The 22,030-nt window shown below is 44.3% G+C and overlaps 1 protein-coding gene across 1 annotated transcript in view; it reads right to left on the bottom strand.

Annotated features, from left to right (window-relative positions):
• syn3 (synapsin III) overlaps positions 1–22,030 on the bottom strand; it is a 151,983-nt gene that overhangs the window by 82,070 nt on the left and 47,883 nt on the right. Inside the window, 3 exon segments of the mRNA NM_001130325.1 lie at positions 15–104; positions 3,180–3,336; positions 18,682–18,773. Coding sequence (NP_001123797.1) covers positions 15–104; positions 3,180–3,336; positions 18,682–18,773 — 339 coding nt within the window.

Here is a 22,030-nt window from a genome sequence, read left to right as displayed (position 1 = left end):
TGGGCGACACTCACCATCTGCTTGTGGTTAGGGAAAAAGGACTGATCCACCAAGGGAAACTTGTCAGCACCCAGCTTCTGAAAGATCTTTATGAGCTGCGAAAACTGGAGAGACAATGACAGAAGTTAGAGCTGCGACCACAGGCGTGCAAATGGTGCCAAATATTTCAAACAGGAAGGTTATTAATTGCCAATCCGGTCATTAGTTCACGGTGGAACTGCAAGCGGTTTTGGGAGACGTGCAAAACGCAGAGCTGGGTGCTGTATGGCTTCGCTGATTGGACGAAAGAAAAGGAGAGACGGGAATCTGTAGGCACTTTGAGTGAAATAAAAATGGTGCAATGTGTGTTTAATTGAGTTTTTAGAGCAAAAACTGAAAATGAATGGGTTTGATGGCTTAAAGCAGGGGTCCCCATACATGCCGAGATTCGCCAAGCGAGTGGATCTTCAACCGATATCCCCACCTACGGGTGGGCGATATCGGGGAGCGTGTAGATAAAAAAAAAAATATATATTGATAAATATCGAATTATATTGGCGGCAATGGGGCAGTCGGTTCGGGGACCGCATCAACGAGCTGATGTGGTCCCTGATCCGACTGAATTTTCAAACCTGGCCGATCGATACCTGGCCAATTTTAGGCCAGATACCGGTCGGGCAGGCCCCTCGATTCTGCCCCTACACGGGCCGATAAGCTGCCGAATTGGTCCAAGGGATCCATATCGGCAGCTACAATCGGCCTGTGTATGGGGGCCTTTACTCGGGAGCCACAGTCAAATGTAAAAAGACTTGGGGAGCAACACAAGCACCATAAAAGTTCATGGAGGTGCCAAATAAAGGCTGTGATTGGCTATGAGGCAGCCTCTATGCACCCTATCAGCTTACAGGGGCTTTATTTGGTAGGAAATCTTGTTTTTGTTCAGCCAAAACTTGCCCCCAAGTCAGGAATTCAAAAATAACTCCCTGGTTTGGGGGCACTGAGAGCAACATCCAAGGGGTTGGGGAGCAACATGTTGCCCCGGAGCCACTAGGTGGGGATCACTGGTCTAGAAGCTAGAGTCTAGATTAGGGATCCCCAACCTTTTATACCCATTAGCCACATTCAAATGGAGAGCAACACAAGCATGTTAACAGGGTCGGACTGGGGGGTGCAGGGCCCACCGGCCCCACAGGTTCCCCTTCCCGGCCGCATTCCACGAACCCCATAAACCCCCACACTGGGCCCATGCTGAGCCACCCTTACCCCACAGGGGCCCCCGCTGAGCCTCCCTACTCCCTGCAGGGTCCCCCACCCGACATCATCCCCTGAGCTTGCATAAGTTTAATGCGTCAGGTCTGGGCCACCAGGGCTGAGGATACCTTATAAAGGTAATTTTTCTTCCCAAAAAATATTAACACCAAAAGGTTCAGTTCACTGGGAGTTATTGTTCCAAATTCACAATATAAAGTGCTAAGTAACAGGTCATTTTTATTCTTGCTCTTCAGCGAATTTAGGCTAAATTTCTGCCCAATGTAATTTCTGTTTTTAGCACACAAATGAATGCTAGGAGCCATAGCCCACCGAGGCCTGGGAGCACAAAGATGGCCTATTTATAATGCACAGACATATTTAAACGTTTAAGCCCACTCCTTACTATAAATATCCCCCAAGGGCCGTGATCCTTGAGGCTAATTCGCTGACAAGGAAATGAGAAATGAGCAGGGACACAGAAGAGAAAGATGGATGAGACCCTGGAAAGCATTTCCCAGCTTGACAGTTCCCTTCACCGCCATTTTACAAGTGAAGTTAGCAAAAAATAAATAAATAAATAAATAATTGGGCTTAACAAAGTTAAATGATGTGACTTCTTTCATTTGCTTGGCTGCTTGATCTTGCTCAGCTAAATTATCAGAAGCATTCATTATTCTTGTGGGGAGTCAACTCGTGCTTTTGGGAATAAGTTTACATTTGTTTTGGGGGGGGAGGCAATATTGACAGGCAACACCTTTCCTGCAAGACTTTCCAACTCTATTATTTAATTGAGACAAAGGACAATTTAGGCTTAAGGTCCCCATACACGGCCGATCCGCTCGCTTGGCGATGTCGCCAAGCGAGCGGATCTCCTCCTGATATCCCCACCTACCGGTGGGCGATATCAGGAGAATCCAGGCTAATTCAATCGTTTGGCCCTGGGGCCAAACGATCAAATTATAACGACAGGTATAGGCAAAGTCAGCTCATTGATGTGGTCCCCGATCCGACTTGATTTTTTAACCTGCCCGATCAAGATCGGCCTGATTTCAGGCCAGATATCAGTCGGGCAGGCCCGTCGTTAGTGCCCATACACGGGCCGATTAGCTGCCGAATTGGTCTAAAGGACCCATATCGGCAGCTACAATTGGCCCATGTATGGGGACCTTTAAGGTGTGAAACCTTTTAGGCCAGTGATGACAAAGATATGCCAATGGGAAAAGGCCTATCTACTCCCAATCTTTGCACAGTGGCATAAGTATAGGGGTTGCTAGTGATTCTAGCCCCTGAGCTAGTTAAGCAGGTTATATATAGGCATTAAGGTTGAATTTGATGGATGTGTGTCTTTTTTCAACCTAACTTACTATGTTATTATATGACACTGGAATCATGCATGGGACAAAGGAAACTGTGCTTATTGCTCCCAACTCCAATTGCAGGAACAGAGAACAGGGAGCCGGATTTACTCACATCAGCTGGGATTCTCATTGGAGGGATTTCTGCATTTTAATGCAGCCGTTGGCCCTTAAGATTTGGGGGAATGTTTTGGAAAAGTTTTATTGTGCAATATTTCTTTAAGAATCCAACCCTGATGTAGCTGCACTACAGCTCCCAGCATGCCTCACCCTTCATTATATGTTACATTATTCTGGTATTTGTAGTCCAGCAACAGCTGAGTAACATTTGGTTGAGCCATGCAGTGCAGCAGGGTTTAGTGCCCCTTTAATACAGGACTATACATTTCATCAAAATACTGGAAACTGAAATGAAGATGATTTTTTATTTTGTCTTTATGTAAAACACAATTCTTCAGCTTTTTTTGTTCCATTTTTAGGAAAATATGTCAAATTTGGATGTAGTTTAGATTTCAACATTGACAGCTGAGCACAATTTGATTCTTTATGGACAGTGCTACCCTGGCCTATACACAAATAAAGACAGACACCTACCACCCAGGGCTTGCTGCAGAAGTTGTATATGGAATACAGAGAGTTGACGCTTGGAAGGTTCCCATACTGTAGCCCTATAACCAGGCTCCGAAAGTCTTCCCCGAGCGTCATACTGTAGGCGTGCTGCCTGATCAACAGGAAGTCTGGTTTGAAGGACCTGGGGGACAGAAAGAATAAACAGGATAAATCAGACACCTTGCTTGGTCCTGCCCTCTTCTCTTTAACCCAAAACCATTTTGCCTTACTATAAACACAATACCACAGTTACAGTCCCATCCTCCAACCCCATCTGGCACAATTCCACACCCCAAAAAATATTAGGTCTCTAAAGGGCCTTTAGCCATACTGTTCCTCTATGGCAGGGGTCCCCAACCTTTCTTAAGGTGGCCATATACGTTAAGATCAGCTCGCTTGGCAAGGTCGCCAAGCGAGCGGATCTTCTCCCGATATCCCCACCTACGGGTGGGCGATATCGGGCGAATTTAGGCTAATTCGATCATTTGGCCCTGGGGCCAAATTATCAATTATAACGGGAGCAATGGGAGCAGGCGGGTTGGGGACTGCATCAACGAGCCAATGCAGTCCCCGATCCAACTAAATCTTTTAACCTGCCCGATCGATATCTGCCCAATTTCAGCCCAGATGTCGGTCGGGCAGGCCGACATCCAATAAGCTGCTGAATCGGTCCAAGGGACCCATATCGGCAGCTACAATAGGCCACCTTTACTTGTGAGCCACAGTCAATTGGAGAGCAACACAAGCACCATAAAAGTTCATGGAGGAGCAAAATAAGGGCTGTGATTGGCTATTAGGCAGCATCTATGCACCCTATCAGCTCACAGGGGCTTTATTTGGTAGAAAACCTTGTTTTTATTCAACCAAAACTTGCCCCCAAGTCAGGAATTCAAAAATAACTCCCTGGTTTGGGGGCACTGAGAGCAACATCCAAGGGGTTGGAAAATGAATGTGTTTGATGGCTTAAAGCTGGGGTCCCCAACCTTTCTTACTCGGGAGCCACAGTCAAATGTAAAAAGACTTGGGGAGCAACACAAGCACCATAAAAGTTCATGGAGGAGCCAAATAAGGGCTGTGATTGGCTATTAGGCAGCCTCTATGCACCCTATCAGCTTACAGGGGGCTTTATTTGGTAGGAAATCTTGTTTTTATTCAACCAAAACTTGCCCCCAAGTCTGGAATTCAAAAATAACTCCCTGGTTTGGGGGCACTGAGAGCAACATCCAAGGGGTTGGGGAGCAACATGTTGCCCCGGAGCCACTGGTTGGGGATCACTGCTCTATGGGATTATGCAGAATCCAGTGTATTTCACATAATGGAAAGATTAGGGGGCAGGCTGCAAATGCAGGTGGAGGAGACGGAAAGGAATGGAGCAGATGGAGGAATGTAGCCCTTCCGCAAGGAAATACCAGGCCTGAGTTGACAAGAAGCAGAGAGTCCTGAAAGCAGGTCCCCAAGTGGAAATTTAACAGCACTTGACCTCTGCCCCTTTCCCGGTGTTGGTACAAGGACGGGCAATTAACTACTTTAACACAGGGAATTGGACTGCAAACAGGAAGCACTTGTCCCGACCAGCGGCCAAATCTCTTACGTAGGCCAAATAATCAAAGGAAAAAGTGTGATCCCTACCTTTAGAAATACCCATTCCTACTGCACATAGGAAGAAACAGTATCATAAAAGGTTTCCCTTCATGTAACTCTTTTCAAATAGCCCAAATGCAGTGCAAAGTGCAAATTAGCACCCGTTCTGGTACGTTACACTGCATGTTTTTCTAAGTATGCAGGGACTTTCCTACATATGGAACCCCTTAACTATCCTATATATGTAATGCCTTTCCCCTGTTATTTATGGGAGGGGTGCAACAGAACCACCAGTGGTGTAACTATAAGTACAGGTATAGGACCTGTTATCCAGAATGCTCGGGACATGGAGTTTTTCACATAAGGGATCTGTCTACTAAAAATCATTTAAATATTGAATAAACCCAATAGGGCTGTTCTGCCCCCAATAAGGGGTAATTATATCTTAGTTGGGATCAAGTACAGGTACTGTTTTATTATTACAGAGAAAAGGGAATCATTTAACCATTAAATAAACCCAATAGGGCTGTTCTGCCCCAATAAGGGGTAATTATATCTTAGTTGGGATCAAGTACAGGTACTGTTTTATTATTACAGAGAAAAGGGAATCATTTAACCATGAAATAAACCCAATAGGGCTGTTCTGCCCGCAATAAGGGGTAATTATATCTTAGTTGGGATCAAGTACAGGTACTGTTTTATTATTACAGAGAAAAGGGAATCATTTAACCATTAAATAAACCCAATAGGGCTGTTCTGCCCCCAATAAGGGGTAATTATATCTTAGTTGGGATCAAGTACAGGTACTGTTTTATTATTACAGAGAAAAGGGAATCATTTAACCATTAAATAAACCCAATAGGGCTGTTCTGCCCCAATAAGGGGTAATTATATCTTAGTTGGGATCAAGTACAGGTACTGTTTTATTATTACAGAGAAAAGGGAATCATTTAACCATTAAATAAACTCAATAGGGCTGTTCTGCCCCAATAAGGGGTAATTATATCTTAGTTGGGATCAAGTACAGGTACTGTTTTATTATTACAGAGAAAAGGGAATCATTTAACCATGAAATAAACCCAATAGGGCTGTTCTGCCCCCAATAAGGGGTAATTATATCTTAGTTGGGATCAAGTACAGGTACTGTTTTATTATTACAGAGAAAAGGGAATCATTTAACCATGAAATAAACCCAATAGGGCTGTTCTGCCCCAATAAGGGGTAATTATATCTTAGTTGGGATCAAGTACAGGTACTGTTTTATTACTACAGAGAAAAGGGAATCATTTAACCATTAAATAAACTCAATAGGGCTGTTCTGCCCCCAATAAGGGGTAATTATATCTTAGTTGGGATCAAGTACAGGTACTGTTTTATTACTACAGAGAAAAGGGAATCATTTAACCATTAAATAAACTCAATAGGGCTGTTCTGCCCCCAATAAGGGGTAATTATATCTTAGTTGGGATCAAGTACAGGTACTGTTTTATTATTACAATTTCAAGGTGAACTACACCTTTAAGTCCCTAGATTTCAACTACAAGGCTTTCACCTAGTAGTAAATCAAGTTGGCAGCGTTCCCGACAGTAACGTACATAAAACAGCTGTTCGCCAGCCCCATTGCCGCCTGTAACATAACTGCCCCGGGGTGACACTATTGGCCTCTCCCTCCAGCTGTTAGTTGGCGTGTTTGTCATTGTGGCCCCGTGACATATACACAGCAAGACACGAGCCCCGGCCTGCCTTTATCTAAACATTCTGAGAATATATATATATATGTATGTACTCCTGCTGGGTTTATGTTCCTGTTGCCAAGGGAGGAAATCACTTGTATATTTCATGATTTGCCAATTTTCCACAATGTCTGAGAGTTTTTCAGTGCAACGAGAAAGTTTTTGCATCTGTAATTAAGTTTGGGGCACTTACTCTAGAGAGATTTATATATAGTTACATAGGGTTGAAAAAAGACCAGAGTCCATCAAGTTCAACCCTTCCAAGTAAATGTCGCGTCATTTTTAACGTACAGTACGAAAAAGTCGCGTAAAAACCTTTCCGACTTTGATCCTTCTGTGCATGATTTTGGAAGCCTCCCATAGGAATCAATGGCACTCTGCATGAATGAATCCAAAACTTTCGCATTCATCGTGACAAATACGATTTTGTTGCATGATTTTTAACGCACAGTACGAAAAAGTCGGGTAAAAACCTTTCCGACTTTGATCGAACGCTCGGACCATTCGTGGATTGATAAATCTCCCCCTTACTCTAGAGAGCTTTACGTAAGGTTTATGTCAATACTGTGAGTTTTCCCAGCATTATTCTGTTTCCTTCAGTTCAGCGGCTCAACCCTAAAGCCCACGAGTCCCCATACGGGAGTATCTTACGTTCTCTCAAGGTGCGGACACGTTTACATCAATGTCTGTGAATGTTACAACTTCCCCTGTGCATCACAATGGCCTTGTTTCAAGTGCTGCCGGCTCTTTACGTCACCCAGAATGTGCTTTGTGGTCTGAAATAATCTTCTCCGCTCTGAAGCCACCGCATGGGAACCAGTGGATCCAGCGCCTGAGGTGCCCCCGTGGAAACAAGGGTGGTGTCTGTTGGGAAGGAAATTCCCCCTTTTGGCAGTCAGCTGTCTGTCTGAAGAATGGCCAAGCATTCTTCTGTGGTTAAACCCTTAGTTAAACCATAACATAATATAATTAAAAGCTAATAAACTGCTCATAGCCTGTACAGAGAGATACCATAAAACTATGGCAGCATAGGGATTCCCCTGTACTAAGCACAATTCAGCAGGAACTGCCCCCTAAGTTTGCTCATAGCCTGTACAGAGAGATACCATAAAACTATGGCACATAGGGATTCCCCTGTACTAAGCACAATTCAGCAGGAACAGCCCCCTAAGTTTGCTCATAGCCTGTACAGAGAGATACCATAAAACTATGGCACATAGGGATTCCCCTGTACTAAGCACAATTCAGCAGGAACAGCCCACTAAGTTTGCCCATAGCTTGTACAGAGAGATACCATAAAACTATGGCACATAGGGATTCCCCTGTACTAAGCACAATTCAGCAGGAACAGCCCCCTAAGTTTGCCCATAGCCTGTACAGAGAGATACCATAAAACTATGGCACATAGGGATTCCCCTGTACTAAGCACAATTCAGCAGGAACAGCCCCCTAAGTTTGCTCATAGCCTGTACAGAGAGATACCATAAAACTATGGCACATAGGGATTCCCCTGTACTAAGCACAATTCAGCAGGAACAGCCCCCTAAGTTTGCTCATAGCCTGTACAGAGAGATACCATAAAACTATGGCACATAGGGATCCCCCTGTACTAAGCACAATTCAGCAGGAACAGCCCCCTAAGTTTGCTCATAGCCTGTACAGAGAGATACCATAAAACTATGGCACATAGGGATTCCCCTGTACTAAGCACAATTCAGCAGGAACAGCCCCCTAAGTTTGCTCATAGCCTGTACAGAGAGATACCATAAAACTATGGCACATAGGGATTCCCCTGTACTAAGCACAATTCAGCAGGAACAGCCCCCTAAGTTTGCTCATAGCCTGTACAGAGAGATACCATAAAACTATGGCACATAGGGATTCCCCTGTACTAAGCACAATTCAGCAAGAACCTAAGTTTGCTCATTCACCCAAAACACATATTATTATTATTGCGGGCCCATTAGTTGGTCGGTGTTGGGGCACAGGAATTCTCTCTGCAAAAATGAAATAGTACATAGTCAGTCAGGGCAGTGAGAGTTCAAGATTCCTGCAGTGAATATGATGCTTCATACACAAGATTTCATATAAACAGAGGTGCATACGAGGAGCCACACACACACTGGCGCTGACATGCCGGTACCTGTAGCATCATGGGCTTTGGCACGGGATCAAGGAAAAGCCCCCCCCCCCCCCATTATATAACAGAAGGAATGAATAACAAAAACACACTTCACTTTCCAGTGATGCTGAACCAAGTCTTGAATGTGCAGCTGCATATTTTATTTAGCGAGGAATGTTATATCTGCCCTTTAATTAACCCTGCGAGTTCCCAGGAGAACAGGACGGGTGCGGTGAGATTCTGGCAATAAAGGGATCAGGAAAACTAAAGCTGGGGTTGCCACCTGGGGTAATTATATCTTAGTTGGGATCAAGTACAGGTACTGTTTTATTATTACAGAGAAAAGGGAATCATTTAACCATTAAATAAACCCAATAGGGCTGTTCTGCCCCAATAAGGGGTAATTATATCTTAGTTGGGATCAAGTACAGGTACTGTTTTATTATTACAGAGAAAAGGGAATCATTTAACCATGAAATAAACCCAATAGGGCTGTTCTGCCCCAATAAGGGGTAATTATATCTTAGTTGGGATCAAGTACAGGTACTGTTTTATTATTACAGAGAAAAGGGAATCATTTAACCATTAAATAAACCCAATAGGGCTGTTCTGCCCCAATAAGGGGTAATTATATCTTAGTTGGGATCAAGTACAGGTACTGTTTTATTATTACAGAGAAAAGGGAATCATTTAACCATTAAATAAACCCAATAGGGCTGTTCTGCCCCCAATAAGGGGTAATTATATCTTAGTTGGGATCAAGTACAGGTACTGTTTTATTATTACAGAGAAAAGGGAATTATTTAACCATGAAATAAACCCAATAGGGCTGTTCTGCCCCAATAAGGGGTAATTATATCTTAGTTGGGATCAAGTACAGGTACTTTTTTATTATTACAGAGAAAAGGGAATCATTTAACCATTAAATAAACCCAATAGGGCTGTTCTGCCCCCAATAAGGGGTAATTATATCTTAGTTGGGATCAAGTACAGGTACTGTTTTATTATTACAGAGAAAAGGGAATCATTTAACCATTAAATAAACCCAATAGGGCTGTTCTGCCCCAATAAGGGGTAATTATATCTTAGTTGGGATCAAGTACAGGTACTGTTTTATTATTACAGAGAAAAGGGAATCATTTAACCATTAAATAAACCCAATAGGGCTGTTCTGCCCCCAATAAGGGGTAATTATATCTTAGTTGGGATCAAGTACAGGTACTGTTTTATTATTACAGAGAAAAGGGAATCATTTTTAAAAATTAGAATTATTTGCTTATAATGGAGTCTATGGGAGATGGCCTTTCCGTAATTCGGAACTTTCTGAATAACGGGTTTCCGGATAAGGGATTATATACCTGTACATACACACACTCATTCTGTTATACACACTAGTGATTTGCTGGTCAAAAGATGTCCCTGCGCTTAACCTGACCCAGCAATCCACCTCTATTTATAGACCCGCCTTATCACAAAAGGGGCGGAGCAGAGCAGCACATGACCATAAATAGAGGCTGCCAGAGGCAGAAGCAGGGGGTGGCAGGGACCCGTGGATCCCAAGGGTTTCGGGCTGACCTGCCTGAATACACACATATACATTAACTCATATATACACTCACACACTCACTCGTATTGTCGCTCAAAAGCGTCGGAAAAACAGAAATCCGCTAAAACCATGAAGCAAGAAAAGAAGAACTTTCAATTGTAAAAGGAACATCTGCCATTGACTTCTACATGATCTTGACAGGTTTTATCCGACGTTTTTTTGCATTCTAAATTGTCGTGGTTTTGGCGAATAATAAATCAATACAAGGTTTTGTACTAACTCATTCATGGTATAATTAACCCATCATTTCAGGAATGCCATGAACACAGTTAAATACAGGGTGCTGCTACTTTCTACACTAAAATCCCACAATGCCAGCTGTTATACTCGCCCAGAGCAGTGCACACAAGTTCCCTCACAAAATAGATTTCCCGCCCTCAGCACTAACATAATATATAAAGCAACTATTAACTCCCTACATCAAGACCCCCTTTCATGTTGGTGGTGCCTATAGTAGCAGTGGGGTGATAATAGCCTCTGGGAAGGGACTGGGGCTGTGGGATAGCAGGTATAGTAGGGAGAGATGGTGCCTATAGTAGCAGTGGGGGGATAATAGCCTCTGGGAAGGGACTGGGGCTGTGGGATAGCAGGTATAGTAGGGAGAGATGGTGCCTATAGTAGCAGTGGGGGGATAATAGCCTCTGGGAAGGGACTGGGGCTGTGGGATAGCAGGTATAGTAGGGAGAGATGGTGCCTATAGTAGCAGTGGGGGGATAATAGCCTCTGGGAAGGGACTGGGGCTGTGGGATAGCAGGTAAAGTAGGGAGAGATGGTGCCTATAGTAGCAGTGGGGGGATAATAGCCTCTGGGAAGGGACTGGGGCTGTGGGATAGCAGGTATAGTAGGGAGAGATGGTGCCTATAGTAGCAGTGGGGGGATAATAGCCTCTGGGAAGGGACTGGGGCTGTGGGATAGCAGGTATAGTAGGGAGAGATGGTGCCTATAGTAGCAGTGGGGGGATAATAGCCTCTGGGAAGGACTGGGGCTGTGGGATAGCAGGTATAGTAGGGAGAGATGGTGCCTATAGTAGCAGTGGGGGGATAATAGCCTCTGGGAAGGGACTGGGGCTGTGGGATAGCAGGTATAGTAGGGAGAGATGGTGCCTATAGTAGCAGTGGGGGGGATAATAGCCTCTGGGAAGGGACTGGGGCTGTGGGATAGCAGTATAGTAGGGAGAGATGGTGCCTATAGTAGCAGTGGGGGGATAATAGCCTCTGGGAAGGGACTGGGGCTGTGGGATAGCAGGTATAGTAGGGAGAGATGGTGCCTATAGTAGCAGTGGGGGGATAATAGCCTCTGGGAAGGGACTGGGGCTGTGGGATAGCAGGTATAGTAGGGAGAGATGGTGCCTATAGTAGCAGTGGGGGGATAATAGCCTCTGGGAAGGGACTGGGGCTGTGGGATAGCAGGTATAGTAGGGAGAGATGGTGCCTATAGTAGCAGTGGGGGGGGATAATAGCCTCTGGGAAGGGACTGGGGCTGTGGGATAGCAGGTATAGTAGGGAGAGATGGTGCCTATAGTAGCAGTGGGGGGGATAATAGCCTCTGGGAAGGGACTGGGGCTGTGGGATAGCAGGTATAGTAGGGAGAGATGGTGCCTATAGTAGCAGTGGGGGGATAATAGCCTCTGGGAAGGGACTGGGGCTGTGGGATAGCAGGTATAGTAGGGAGAGATGGTGCCTATAGTAGCAGTGGGGGGGATAATAGCCTCTGGGAAGGGACTGGGGCTGTGGGATAGCAGGTATAGTAGGGAGAGATGGTGCCTATAGTAACAGTGGGGGGATAATAGCCTCTGGGAAGGGACTGGGGCTGTGGGATAGCAGGTATAGTAGGGAGAGATGGTGCCTATAGTAGCAGTGGGGGGATAATAGCCTCTGGGAAGGGACTGGGGCTGTGGGATAGCAGGTATAGTAGGGAGAGATGGTGCCTATAGTAGCAGTGGGGGGATAATAGCCTCTGGGAAGGGACTGGGGCTGTGGGATAGCAGGTATAGTAGGGAGAGATGGTGCCTATAGTAGCAGTGGGATAATAGCCTCTGGGAAGGACTGGGGCTGTGGGATAGCAGGTATAGTAGGGAGAGATGGTGCCTATAGTAGCAGTGGGGGATAATAGCCTCTGGGAAGGGACTGGGGCTGTGGGATAGCAGGTATAGTAGGGAGAGATGGTGCCTATAGTAGCAGTGGGGGGATAATAGCCTCTGGGAAGGGACTGGGGCTGTGGGATAGCAGGTATAGTAGGGAGAGATGGTGCCTATAGTAGCAGTGGGGGGATAATAGCCTCTGGGAAGGGACTGGGGCTGTGGGATAGCAGGTATAGTAGGGAGAGATGGTGCCTATAGTAACAGTGGGGGGGATAATAGCCTCTGGGAAGGGACTGGGGCTGTGGGATAGCAGGTATAGTAGGGAGAGATGGTGCCTATAGTAGCAGTGGGGGGATAATAGCCTCTGGGAAGGGACTGGGGCTGTGGGATAGCAGGTATAGTAGGGAGAGATGGTGCCTATAGTAGCAGTGGGGGGGGTAATAGCCTCTGGGAAGGGACTGGGGCTGTGGGATAGCAGGTATAGTAGGGAGAGATGGTGCCTATAGTAGCAGTGGGGGGGATAATAGCCTCTGGGAAGGGACTGGGGCTGTGGGATAGCAGGTATAGTAGGGAGAGATGGTGCCTATAGTAGCAGTGGGGGGGATAATAGCCTCTGGGAAGGGACTGGGGCTGTTGGATAGCAGGCACAGTATGGCATGGTGGTCACAGTAATATCCCACACCCTAGCTATGGTGTTTCAGTTGCTGTTGATTAAATAAAGAAACATGTAAATCCACTTAGAATTCTAAATACTGTGGAAACAAAAATAAATCAAGTTTCCCATTAAATAATTTCTTTTTCTATAAAGACATTCAATGCATACTAGATAGGTTTAGAATTAATGTGCTTTGCCCAGCCTATTTGACCAAATTCAACCATCTGGACATTTATGCCACATTAAGGCACCTTTTATACAGACTGGCATGCCTGAAAATTTCACCTGCCAAAGCACCAAGTTCTAAATGTTCAAGTTGTCTATTCAGAATATGAAAGTATGCCCACTCTTATGGTATCCGTATATGTCACCCATGGGCCGGCTGATTGGAAACTGTAGTAGAGTGACCCAGTGGGTCCCCAGGCTGTGATTTATATTGCTGGATTTATGAGGTTGTTTTTTTGGTGGGGGGAGAGAGAAAATAAAAATTCCAAAAGTAAATTATAGAAATTTCAAGCTTGGAATCTTCTTGTGTGTCACAGGGGACATGTGGTGAGCGAATGTGCACAGAGGAGCGACAGAAGGACCTACAGGGTGGATAACACGCGCTTGGGACTCATAACTGAGCCTACAGCTGGGAAAACACAGCAAGCACCGGGGAAGCTTGTGGCGACAGGTTTATGGTGGAATGTAATACTCGGGGCCAATATCTTGGCTCTTAGGAAGTGCTCCTCCACCTGGTCCGAAATAGGAAATCATGAATGATTGGATGCTGGGATTCTGAAAAAAGTTCAAGCTAATTCTGTATTAAAGGAACAGCTCTATAAATTATAAATAAGCCCTTGCTTTGAAAAGGTCAAAGTAATTAATGGTAACTATGCTGACAGAAATAAAGTTATACATACATAAATGGGAAACAAAAATAACAGATGGTGCTTTTCACACAAACTCTTTCTTCCATCTTGTTTTTTTCCCAGGACCCCTTTGCATTAGGATATGTGCTGCCTTGGAAAGCGGGAACATGTAAATACACTGTGCATATGCAGTTCCTGGGAGGTGCAAGGGATCCCAGCGGCTGTGGATATACAGGTGTGAAATCTGTTATTCAGAAAGCTCCACGTTATGAGATGGCCATTTCCCATAGGCTCCATTTTAATCAAATAATTCACATTTTTTCTCCATAATAAAATAGTTCATGGCAAGACAAAATTGTTCCTTATTGTTAGCAAAACAATCCTATTGGGTTTATTTAATGGTTAAATGATTCCCTTTTCTCTGTAATAATAAAACAGTACCTGTACTTGATCCCAACTAAGATATAATTACCCCTTATTGGGGCAGAACAGCCCTATTGGGTTTATTTAATGGTTAAATGATTCCCTTTTCTCTGTAATAATAAAACAGTACCTGTACTTGATCCCAACTAAGATATAATTACCCCTTATTGGGGCAGAACAGCCCTATTGGGTTTATTTCATGGTTAAATGATTCCCTTTTCTCTGTAATAATAAAACAGTACCTGTACTTGATCCCAACTAAGATATAATTACCCCTTATTGGGGGCAGAACAACCCTATTGGGTTTATTTAATGGTTAAATGATTCCCTTTTCTCTGTAATAATAAAACAGTACCTGTACTTGATCCCAACTAAGATATAATTATCCCTTATTGGGGGCAGAACAGCCCTATTGGGTTTATTTCATGGTTAAATGATTCCCTTCTCTCTGTAATAATAAAACAGTACCTGTACTTGATCCCAACTAAGATATAATTACCCCTTATTGGGGCAGAACAGCCATATTGGGTTTATTTAATGGTTAAATGATTCCCTTTTCTCTGTAATAATAAAACAGTACCTGTACTTGATCCCAACTAAGATATAATTACCCCTTATTGGGGCAGAACAGCCCTATTGGGTTTATTTAATGGTTAAATGATTCCCTTTTCGCTGTAATAATAAAACAGTACCTGTACTTGATCCCAACTAAGATATAATTACCCCTTATTGGGGCAGAACAGCCCTATTGGGTTTATTTCATGGTTAAATGATTCCCTTTTCTCTGTAATAATAAAACAGTACCTGTACTTGATCCCAACTAAGATATAATTACCCCTTATTGGGGGCAGAACAGCCCTATTGGGTTTATTTAATGGTTAAATGATTCCCTTTTCTCTGTAATAATAAAACAGTACCTGTACTTGATCCCAACTAAGATATAATTACCCCTTATTGGGGGCAGAACAGTCCTATTGGGTTTATTTAATGGTTAAATGATTCCCTTTTCTCTGTAATAATAAAACAGTACCTGTACTTGATCCCAACTAAGATATAATTACCCCTTATTGGGGCAGAACAGCCCTATTGGGTTTATTTAATGGTTAAATGATTCCCTTTTCTCTGTAATAATAAAACAGTACCTGTACTTGATCCCAACTAAGATATAATTACCCCTTATTGGGGCAGAACAGCCCTATTGGGTTTATTTAATGGTTAAATGATTCCCTTTTCTCTGTAATAATAAAACAGTACCTGTACTTGATCCCAACTAAGATATAATTACCCCTTATTGGGGGCAGAACAGCCCTATTAGGTTTATTTAATGGTTAAATGACAGAGTGACGCTGGGATAAAATGCTGCATTGTGGGAGAAAACATGGCGACTGAAACTGCGCTTTGCTCAATGTACTTGAAAATATCCATGTGCCCTCATACGTGCAGAATATAATAATACAGGCACACGTTAGTGTAACACTGTGCTAATGACAAGGTGTGAGCAGCACAGAATGAATGTTTACACTATGGGACAGCATCTGCAAGATCTCAGAGGCACAACCTAACATTAACAGCTAAAATGAACTTCAAATAATATTCACGGAAGACAAACTGTCAATTTTGGTGTAAAATAGAAGAAAAGCAGCACTGAAGTGCAGTGGTGTAAAACTATGTATACAGCACACCCCACGGTTGGGGGGGGGGCGGCAACAGGGGGGCCCGGACCGCAGGGTCTGCTGTACCGTAGTCCCTCTCCCCGGCCTATCTCCTACCTTTAAATACCTTTAAAAATCTGGCAATCTGGAGGGGGACTGGGGAGAAGAGATTGGTTACTCCAGGCCCCTCAGAGGATTTTTCTGCAGGGGGGCCCTGAAGCAACCCAGTTACGCCGCTGCTGAAGTGCATCAGAATTGGTGGGAATACAAAAAATAAATGGCGTAAAATGTGGGAATGTTGACTGGTTGAAATTTTAATGATGCTTTATAACTCCTATTCTGATATTTTCCTATTTCTGTATCAATTTCATGAACTAAAGGGTCAGGCCTTTAAAGAAAACGGAAATAATCACTGCTCTCACACAATGATCATGCGCTGGCAGGTTATACAGAGTTTACCTTTTGCTCATTGCTCACAGTTGCTGCAATTTAAGTTGAGACTCGTCTCTGAGGACATATCCTCAAGCCGGCGGGTGGCATTTAGTTATAACATGTGTTTACTTCCAGATAACCATTAACTTCTATGTTAATTGTCAATTACACTGTTCTACCCAATAAAACTTTTGTTTCATCTAATTGGCTGTAAGTACTTCCTAGTTACCTCATAGAAAGCCAGTGGGCATGCCGCCCAGCCACACGTATATTTTGCTCACCTACGGAGCACTTGGGAGGGGTTGTAAATACTCTGTGGTTACCTCACAGAACACTTTTCCTCACTCTCTCATTGGCTGTAAATGCTTTCTGGTTACCCAACAGGACACTTTCACACTGTCACTGACTTTATATACCTCATAGTTAGCTCAGAGAAAGCTTTCTCTTGCTGGTTGCAACTACTCTGCGGTTACCTCACAGAACACTTTTCCATACTCTCTCATTGGCTGTAAGTACTCACAGGTAAGTACCTCATGGTTACCTCAGAGAACACTCTACCTCACTCTCTTATTGGCTGTAAGTACTCACAGGACCAGTAAGTACCTCATGGTTACCTCACAGAACACTCTTCCTCACTCTCTTATTGGCTGTAAGTACTCACAGGACCAGTAAGTACCTCATGATTACCTCACAGAACACTTTTCCATACTCTCTCATTGGCTGTAAGTACTCACAGGTAAGTACCTCATGGTTACCTCAGAGAACACTCTACCTCACTCTCTTATTGGCTGTAAGTACTCACAGGACCAGTAAGTACCTCATGGTTACCTCACAGAACACTCTTCCTCACTCTCTTATTGGCTGTAAGTACTCACAGGACCAGTAAGTACCTCATGATTACCTCACAGAACACTTTTCCATACTCTCTCATTGGCTGTAAGTACTCACAGGTAAGTACCTCATGGTTACCTCAGAGAACACTCTTCCTCACTCTCTTATTGGCTGTAAGTACTCACAGGACCAGTAAGTACCTCATGGTTACCTCACAGAACACTCTTCCTCACTCTCTTATTGGCTGTAAGTTCTCACAGGACCAGTAAGTACCTCATGATTACCTCAGAGAACACTCTTCCTCACTCTCTTATTGGCTGTAAGTACTCACTGGATCAGTAAGTACCTCATGGTTACCTCACAGAACACTTTTCCTCACTCTCTTATTGGCTGTAAGTACTCACAGGACCAGTAAGTACCTCATGGTTACCTCACAGAACACTCTTCCTCACTCTCTTATTGGCTGTAAGTACTCACAGGACCAGTAAGTACCTCATGATTACCTCAGAGAACACTCTTCCTCACTCTCTTATTGGCTGTAAGTACTCACTGGATCAGTAAGTACCTCATGGTTACCTCACAGAACACTTTTCCTCACTCTCTTATTGGCTGTAAGTACTCACAGGACCAGTAAGTACCTCATGGTTACCTCACAGAACACTTTTCCTCACTCTCTCATTGGCTGTAAGTACTCACAGGACCAGTAAGTACCTCATGGTTACCTCACAGAACACTTTTCCTCACTCTCTTATTGGCTGTAAGTACTCACTGGATCAGTAAGTACCTCATGGTTACCTCACAGAACACTTTTCCTCACTCTCTTATTGGCTGTAAGTACTCACAGGACCAGTAAGTACCTCATGGTTACCTCACAGAACACTTTTCCTCACTCTCTTATTGGCTGTAAGTACTCACAGGACCAGTAAGTACCTCATGTTTACTTCACAGAACACTTTTTCTCACTCTCTTATTGGCTGTAAGTACTCACAGGACCAGTAAGTACCTCATGGTTACCTCACAGAACACTTTTTCTTACTCTCTTATTGGCTGTAAGTACTCACAGGACCAGTGTCAGACTGGCCCACCAGGATACCAGGAAACTCCCGGGGGACCCAGGTGTCAGTGGGCCCCTGGGGTCCCAGTCCGACACCGCACAGGACAACCATTTGTCACTACTCCTGCCAGTTCAAATTCAAATCTTATATGATGGCAGTCATATTGCTACAGTAATACGTGAATATGTATAAGCAAGTAAATATGCTTAAATAAAGGTGAATTTAGCCCCTGTGCAACAAGCAAAGGGATTCCCTACCGGCACCTCCTGCAGAGCTGCCCCCTATTCTTTCGGGAGTTATCCGATTTTGCCTTCTCTACCCCTGTCTCCAATCACCCAGTAGTATTCTCATGATTTTTGGGCTATCCCCCAAAGTTTGGGAGATTCTTCACAATGGAAAATAAATTCTTAAGCAATATACATGACAAACAAACATATTTTTCTCATACAAGCAGAGTACTTACTTGACCACCTTGGTTCCATTCCTCATGACCTGCATGTCCACCATGCACCCCCCATTCACATAGGCAGCCAGGTTTAGCTCTGAAAATTCCGCCTGAAATTGAGACACAAAGAGGAAGAGTGAGAAATTGCGGTCGGTAGGAAAGCACATTTTTGTAGGAGATTTAGTTGCTTTTGGGTTAAAGCAAAGCCCATTTTTCTTTAATCCAGGTTACATTTGTATATCCCAAGCGCACCCCTAAAAATGCTTCCAACCTGGCCAAAAACGTACTCTGAACAAACAGGGATTACTGCCCAGGGCCCCTTACTTATTGGGGTAGGTTTGGATTGCAGATCAGCAGTTGTAAGTAGGTAGGGTGTGGGATATGTAAGTATAGTAGGGCAAGATGGTGACAGCAGAGCAAGATGACAGCATTATGGTAAGTCAATGACAGCACAGCAAGATGGTGACAGTAGGGCAAGATGGAGACAGTAGGGCAAGATGGAGACAGTAGGACAAGATGGAGACAGTAAGGCAAGATGGAGACAGTAGGGCAAGATGGAGACAGTAGGGCAAGATGGAGACAGTAGGGCAAGATGGAGTCAGTAGGAAAAGATGGAGACAGTAAGGCAAGATGGTGACGGTAGGACAAAGTGGAGACAGTAGGACAAGATGGAGACAGTAAGGCAAGATGGTGACGGTAGGACAAAGGGGAGACCGTAAAGCAAGATGGAGACAGTAGGACAAGATGGAGACAGTAGGGCAAGACGGTGACGGTAGGACAAGGTGGAGACAGTAGGGCAAGATGGAGTCAGTAGGAAAAGATGGAGACAGTAAGGCAAGATGGTGATGGTAGGACAAAGTGGAGACCGTAAAGCAAGATGGAGACAGTAGGACAAGATGGAGACAGTAAGGCAAGATGGTGACGGTAGGACAAAGTGGAGACCGTAAAGCAAGATGGTAGCAGTAGGACAAGATGAAGACAGTAGGGCAAGATGGAGACAGTAGGGCAAGATGGAGACAGTAGGGCAAGATGGAGACAGTAGGGCAAGATGGTGACGGTAGGGCAAGATGGAGACAGTAGGGCAAGAGGGAGACAGTAGGGCAAGGTGGAGACAGTAGGACAAGATGGAGACAGTAGGGCAAGATGGGGACAGTGGGGCAAGATGGAGACAGTAGGGCAAGATGGTGACGGTAGGACAAGGTGGAGACAGTAGGACAAGATGGGGACAGTAGGACAAGATGGAGACAGTAGGGCAAGATGGAGACAGTAGGGCAAGATGGGGACAGTAGGACAAGATGGTGACGGTAGGACAGGATGCAAACAAAATGGCCCCTGCCTGCTTGCTGCAATTGTGAATTCCAAGCCTGAAGAAAATAAGATTAAAATAATTTATATAGTGTAAGTTAAATTTTACTTTGCTTGCCAAACACAATAGAAAACAATCTGGAATTATTTCTTAAGGTGACAGGTCCGCTTTAAGTTACCAGGAGTGGCTTTTTGCCAACCCTGTAACTTGCTGGGCAATGGCAGCCCCTGATTCTTATTGTTATGTTATATTACTATTAAGGCTTTCCTCTAATCTTATCCCTGTCTCTCTTTTAAACCACTGCCTGGTTGCTAGGTTGAATTGGCCCCTAGCAACCAGGTAGCCCCTGAAATTCTAAACTGAACAAAAAGCTAATAATAAAAAAATGAATACCAATTGCAACCAGATTCTCCCTCCCGGTTAAACCCTCTGTATAATGAATACTTCTGTATGGGCTCATAACTTTATTTAGTACCCAATGAATGCAGGTTTTCTAATATACAGAATATATAAAGGATCAGTGACTCTGGGTACTGGAATAAATAGAATGGAGCAGTTCACGTCTGTCATCGACCTGCTGCAGCCGTACCACATCCCCAGGAAGGGAACATCACAGGGCTTTCCGGCTCGGTGCTATATTTGCCTTGGAAGGATTTTTCTTTTCCCTTTCCCATTCTACAGCGTTCTAACCTCTTGGCCCCAATCCTGGTATAAATTTGCACCTACAAATTGCCTGTCAGCTACATCCCGTGACAGCTCTAATCCCACTCCTGGATTAAGTTACAGTGCAAATCACCTCATGTATTCTACTGCTGAAGAAGAGATGTCAAAAAAAAACTTATCTTTCTTTTATTTCCAGTAAAAGGAGGATTTACTATATTTTAGAGGGGAGTTGTAGTTTTCTCATGGCACTCAGGGGACAGGGGAATCCCTATACTGCCATAGTTTTATGGTATCTCTCTGTACAGGCTATGAGCAAACTTAGGGGGCTGTTCCTGCTGAATTGTGCTTAGTACAGGGGAATCCCTATGTGCCATAGTTTTATGGTATCTCTCTGTACAGGCTATGAGCAAACTTAGGGGGCTGTTCCTGCTGAATTGTGCTTAGTACAGGGGAATCCCTATGTGCCATAGTTTTATGGTATCTCTCTGTACAGGCTATGGGCAAACTTAGGGGGCTGTTCCTGCTGAATTGTGCTTAGTACAGGGGTATCCCTATGTACCATAGTTTTATGGTATCTCTCTGTACAGGCTATGAGCAAACTTAGGGGGCTGTTCCTGCTGAATTGTGCTTAGTACAGGGGTATCCCTATGTACCATAGTTTCATGGTATCTCTCTGTACAGGCTATGGGCAAACTTAGGGGGCTGTTCCTGCTGAATTGTGCTTAGTACAGGGGAATCCCTATGTGCCATAGTTTTATGGTATCTCTCTGTACAGGCTATGGGCAAACTTAGGGGGCTGTTCCTGCTGAATTGTGCTTAGTACAGGGGAATCCCTATGTGCCATAGTTTCATGGTATCTCTCTGTACAGGCTATGAGCAAACTTAGGGGGCTGTTCCTGCTGAATTGTGCTTAGTACAGGGGAATCCCTATGTGCCATAGTTTTATGGTATCTCGCTGTACAGGCTATGAGCAAACTTAGGGGGCTGTTCCTGCTGAATTGTGCTTAGTACAGGGGAATCCCTATGTGCCATAGTTTTATGGTATCTCTCTGTACAGGCTATGAGCAAACTTAGGGGGCTGTTCCTGCTGAATTGTGCTTAGTACAGGGGAATCCCTATGTGCCATAGTTGTATGATATCTCTCTGTACAGGCTATGAGCAAACTTAGGGGGCTGTTCTTAGAGGGGTGATAGGTGCTGAAACTGGAGGAAAGGAGATTCCACAACCAGCTTAGGAAGGGTGTTGAATACTATTCATTCCTTTTAAGTCAGCATTAAAACCCTGAGCCCGTCTGTGGCCTGTTTGTTGAATAAAAGAAGAAAGCGCTAATGAAATTGTTCTCCTTCCCCCTTGTCTGGCCGCAAACAGTTTCTGGATGAAGCAGCGTCTCGTCTGCTG

This window comes from Xenopus tropicalis, chromosome 3, assembly GCF_000004195.4.
Source record: "Xenopus tropicalis strain Nigerian chromosome 3, UCB_Xtro_10.0, whole genome shotgun sequence".
NCBI lineage: Eukaryota > Metazoa > Chordata > Amphibia > Anura > Pipidae > Xenopus > Xenopus tropicalis.
This window is presented reverse-complemented; position numbering and strand designations above follow the sequence as displayed.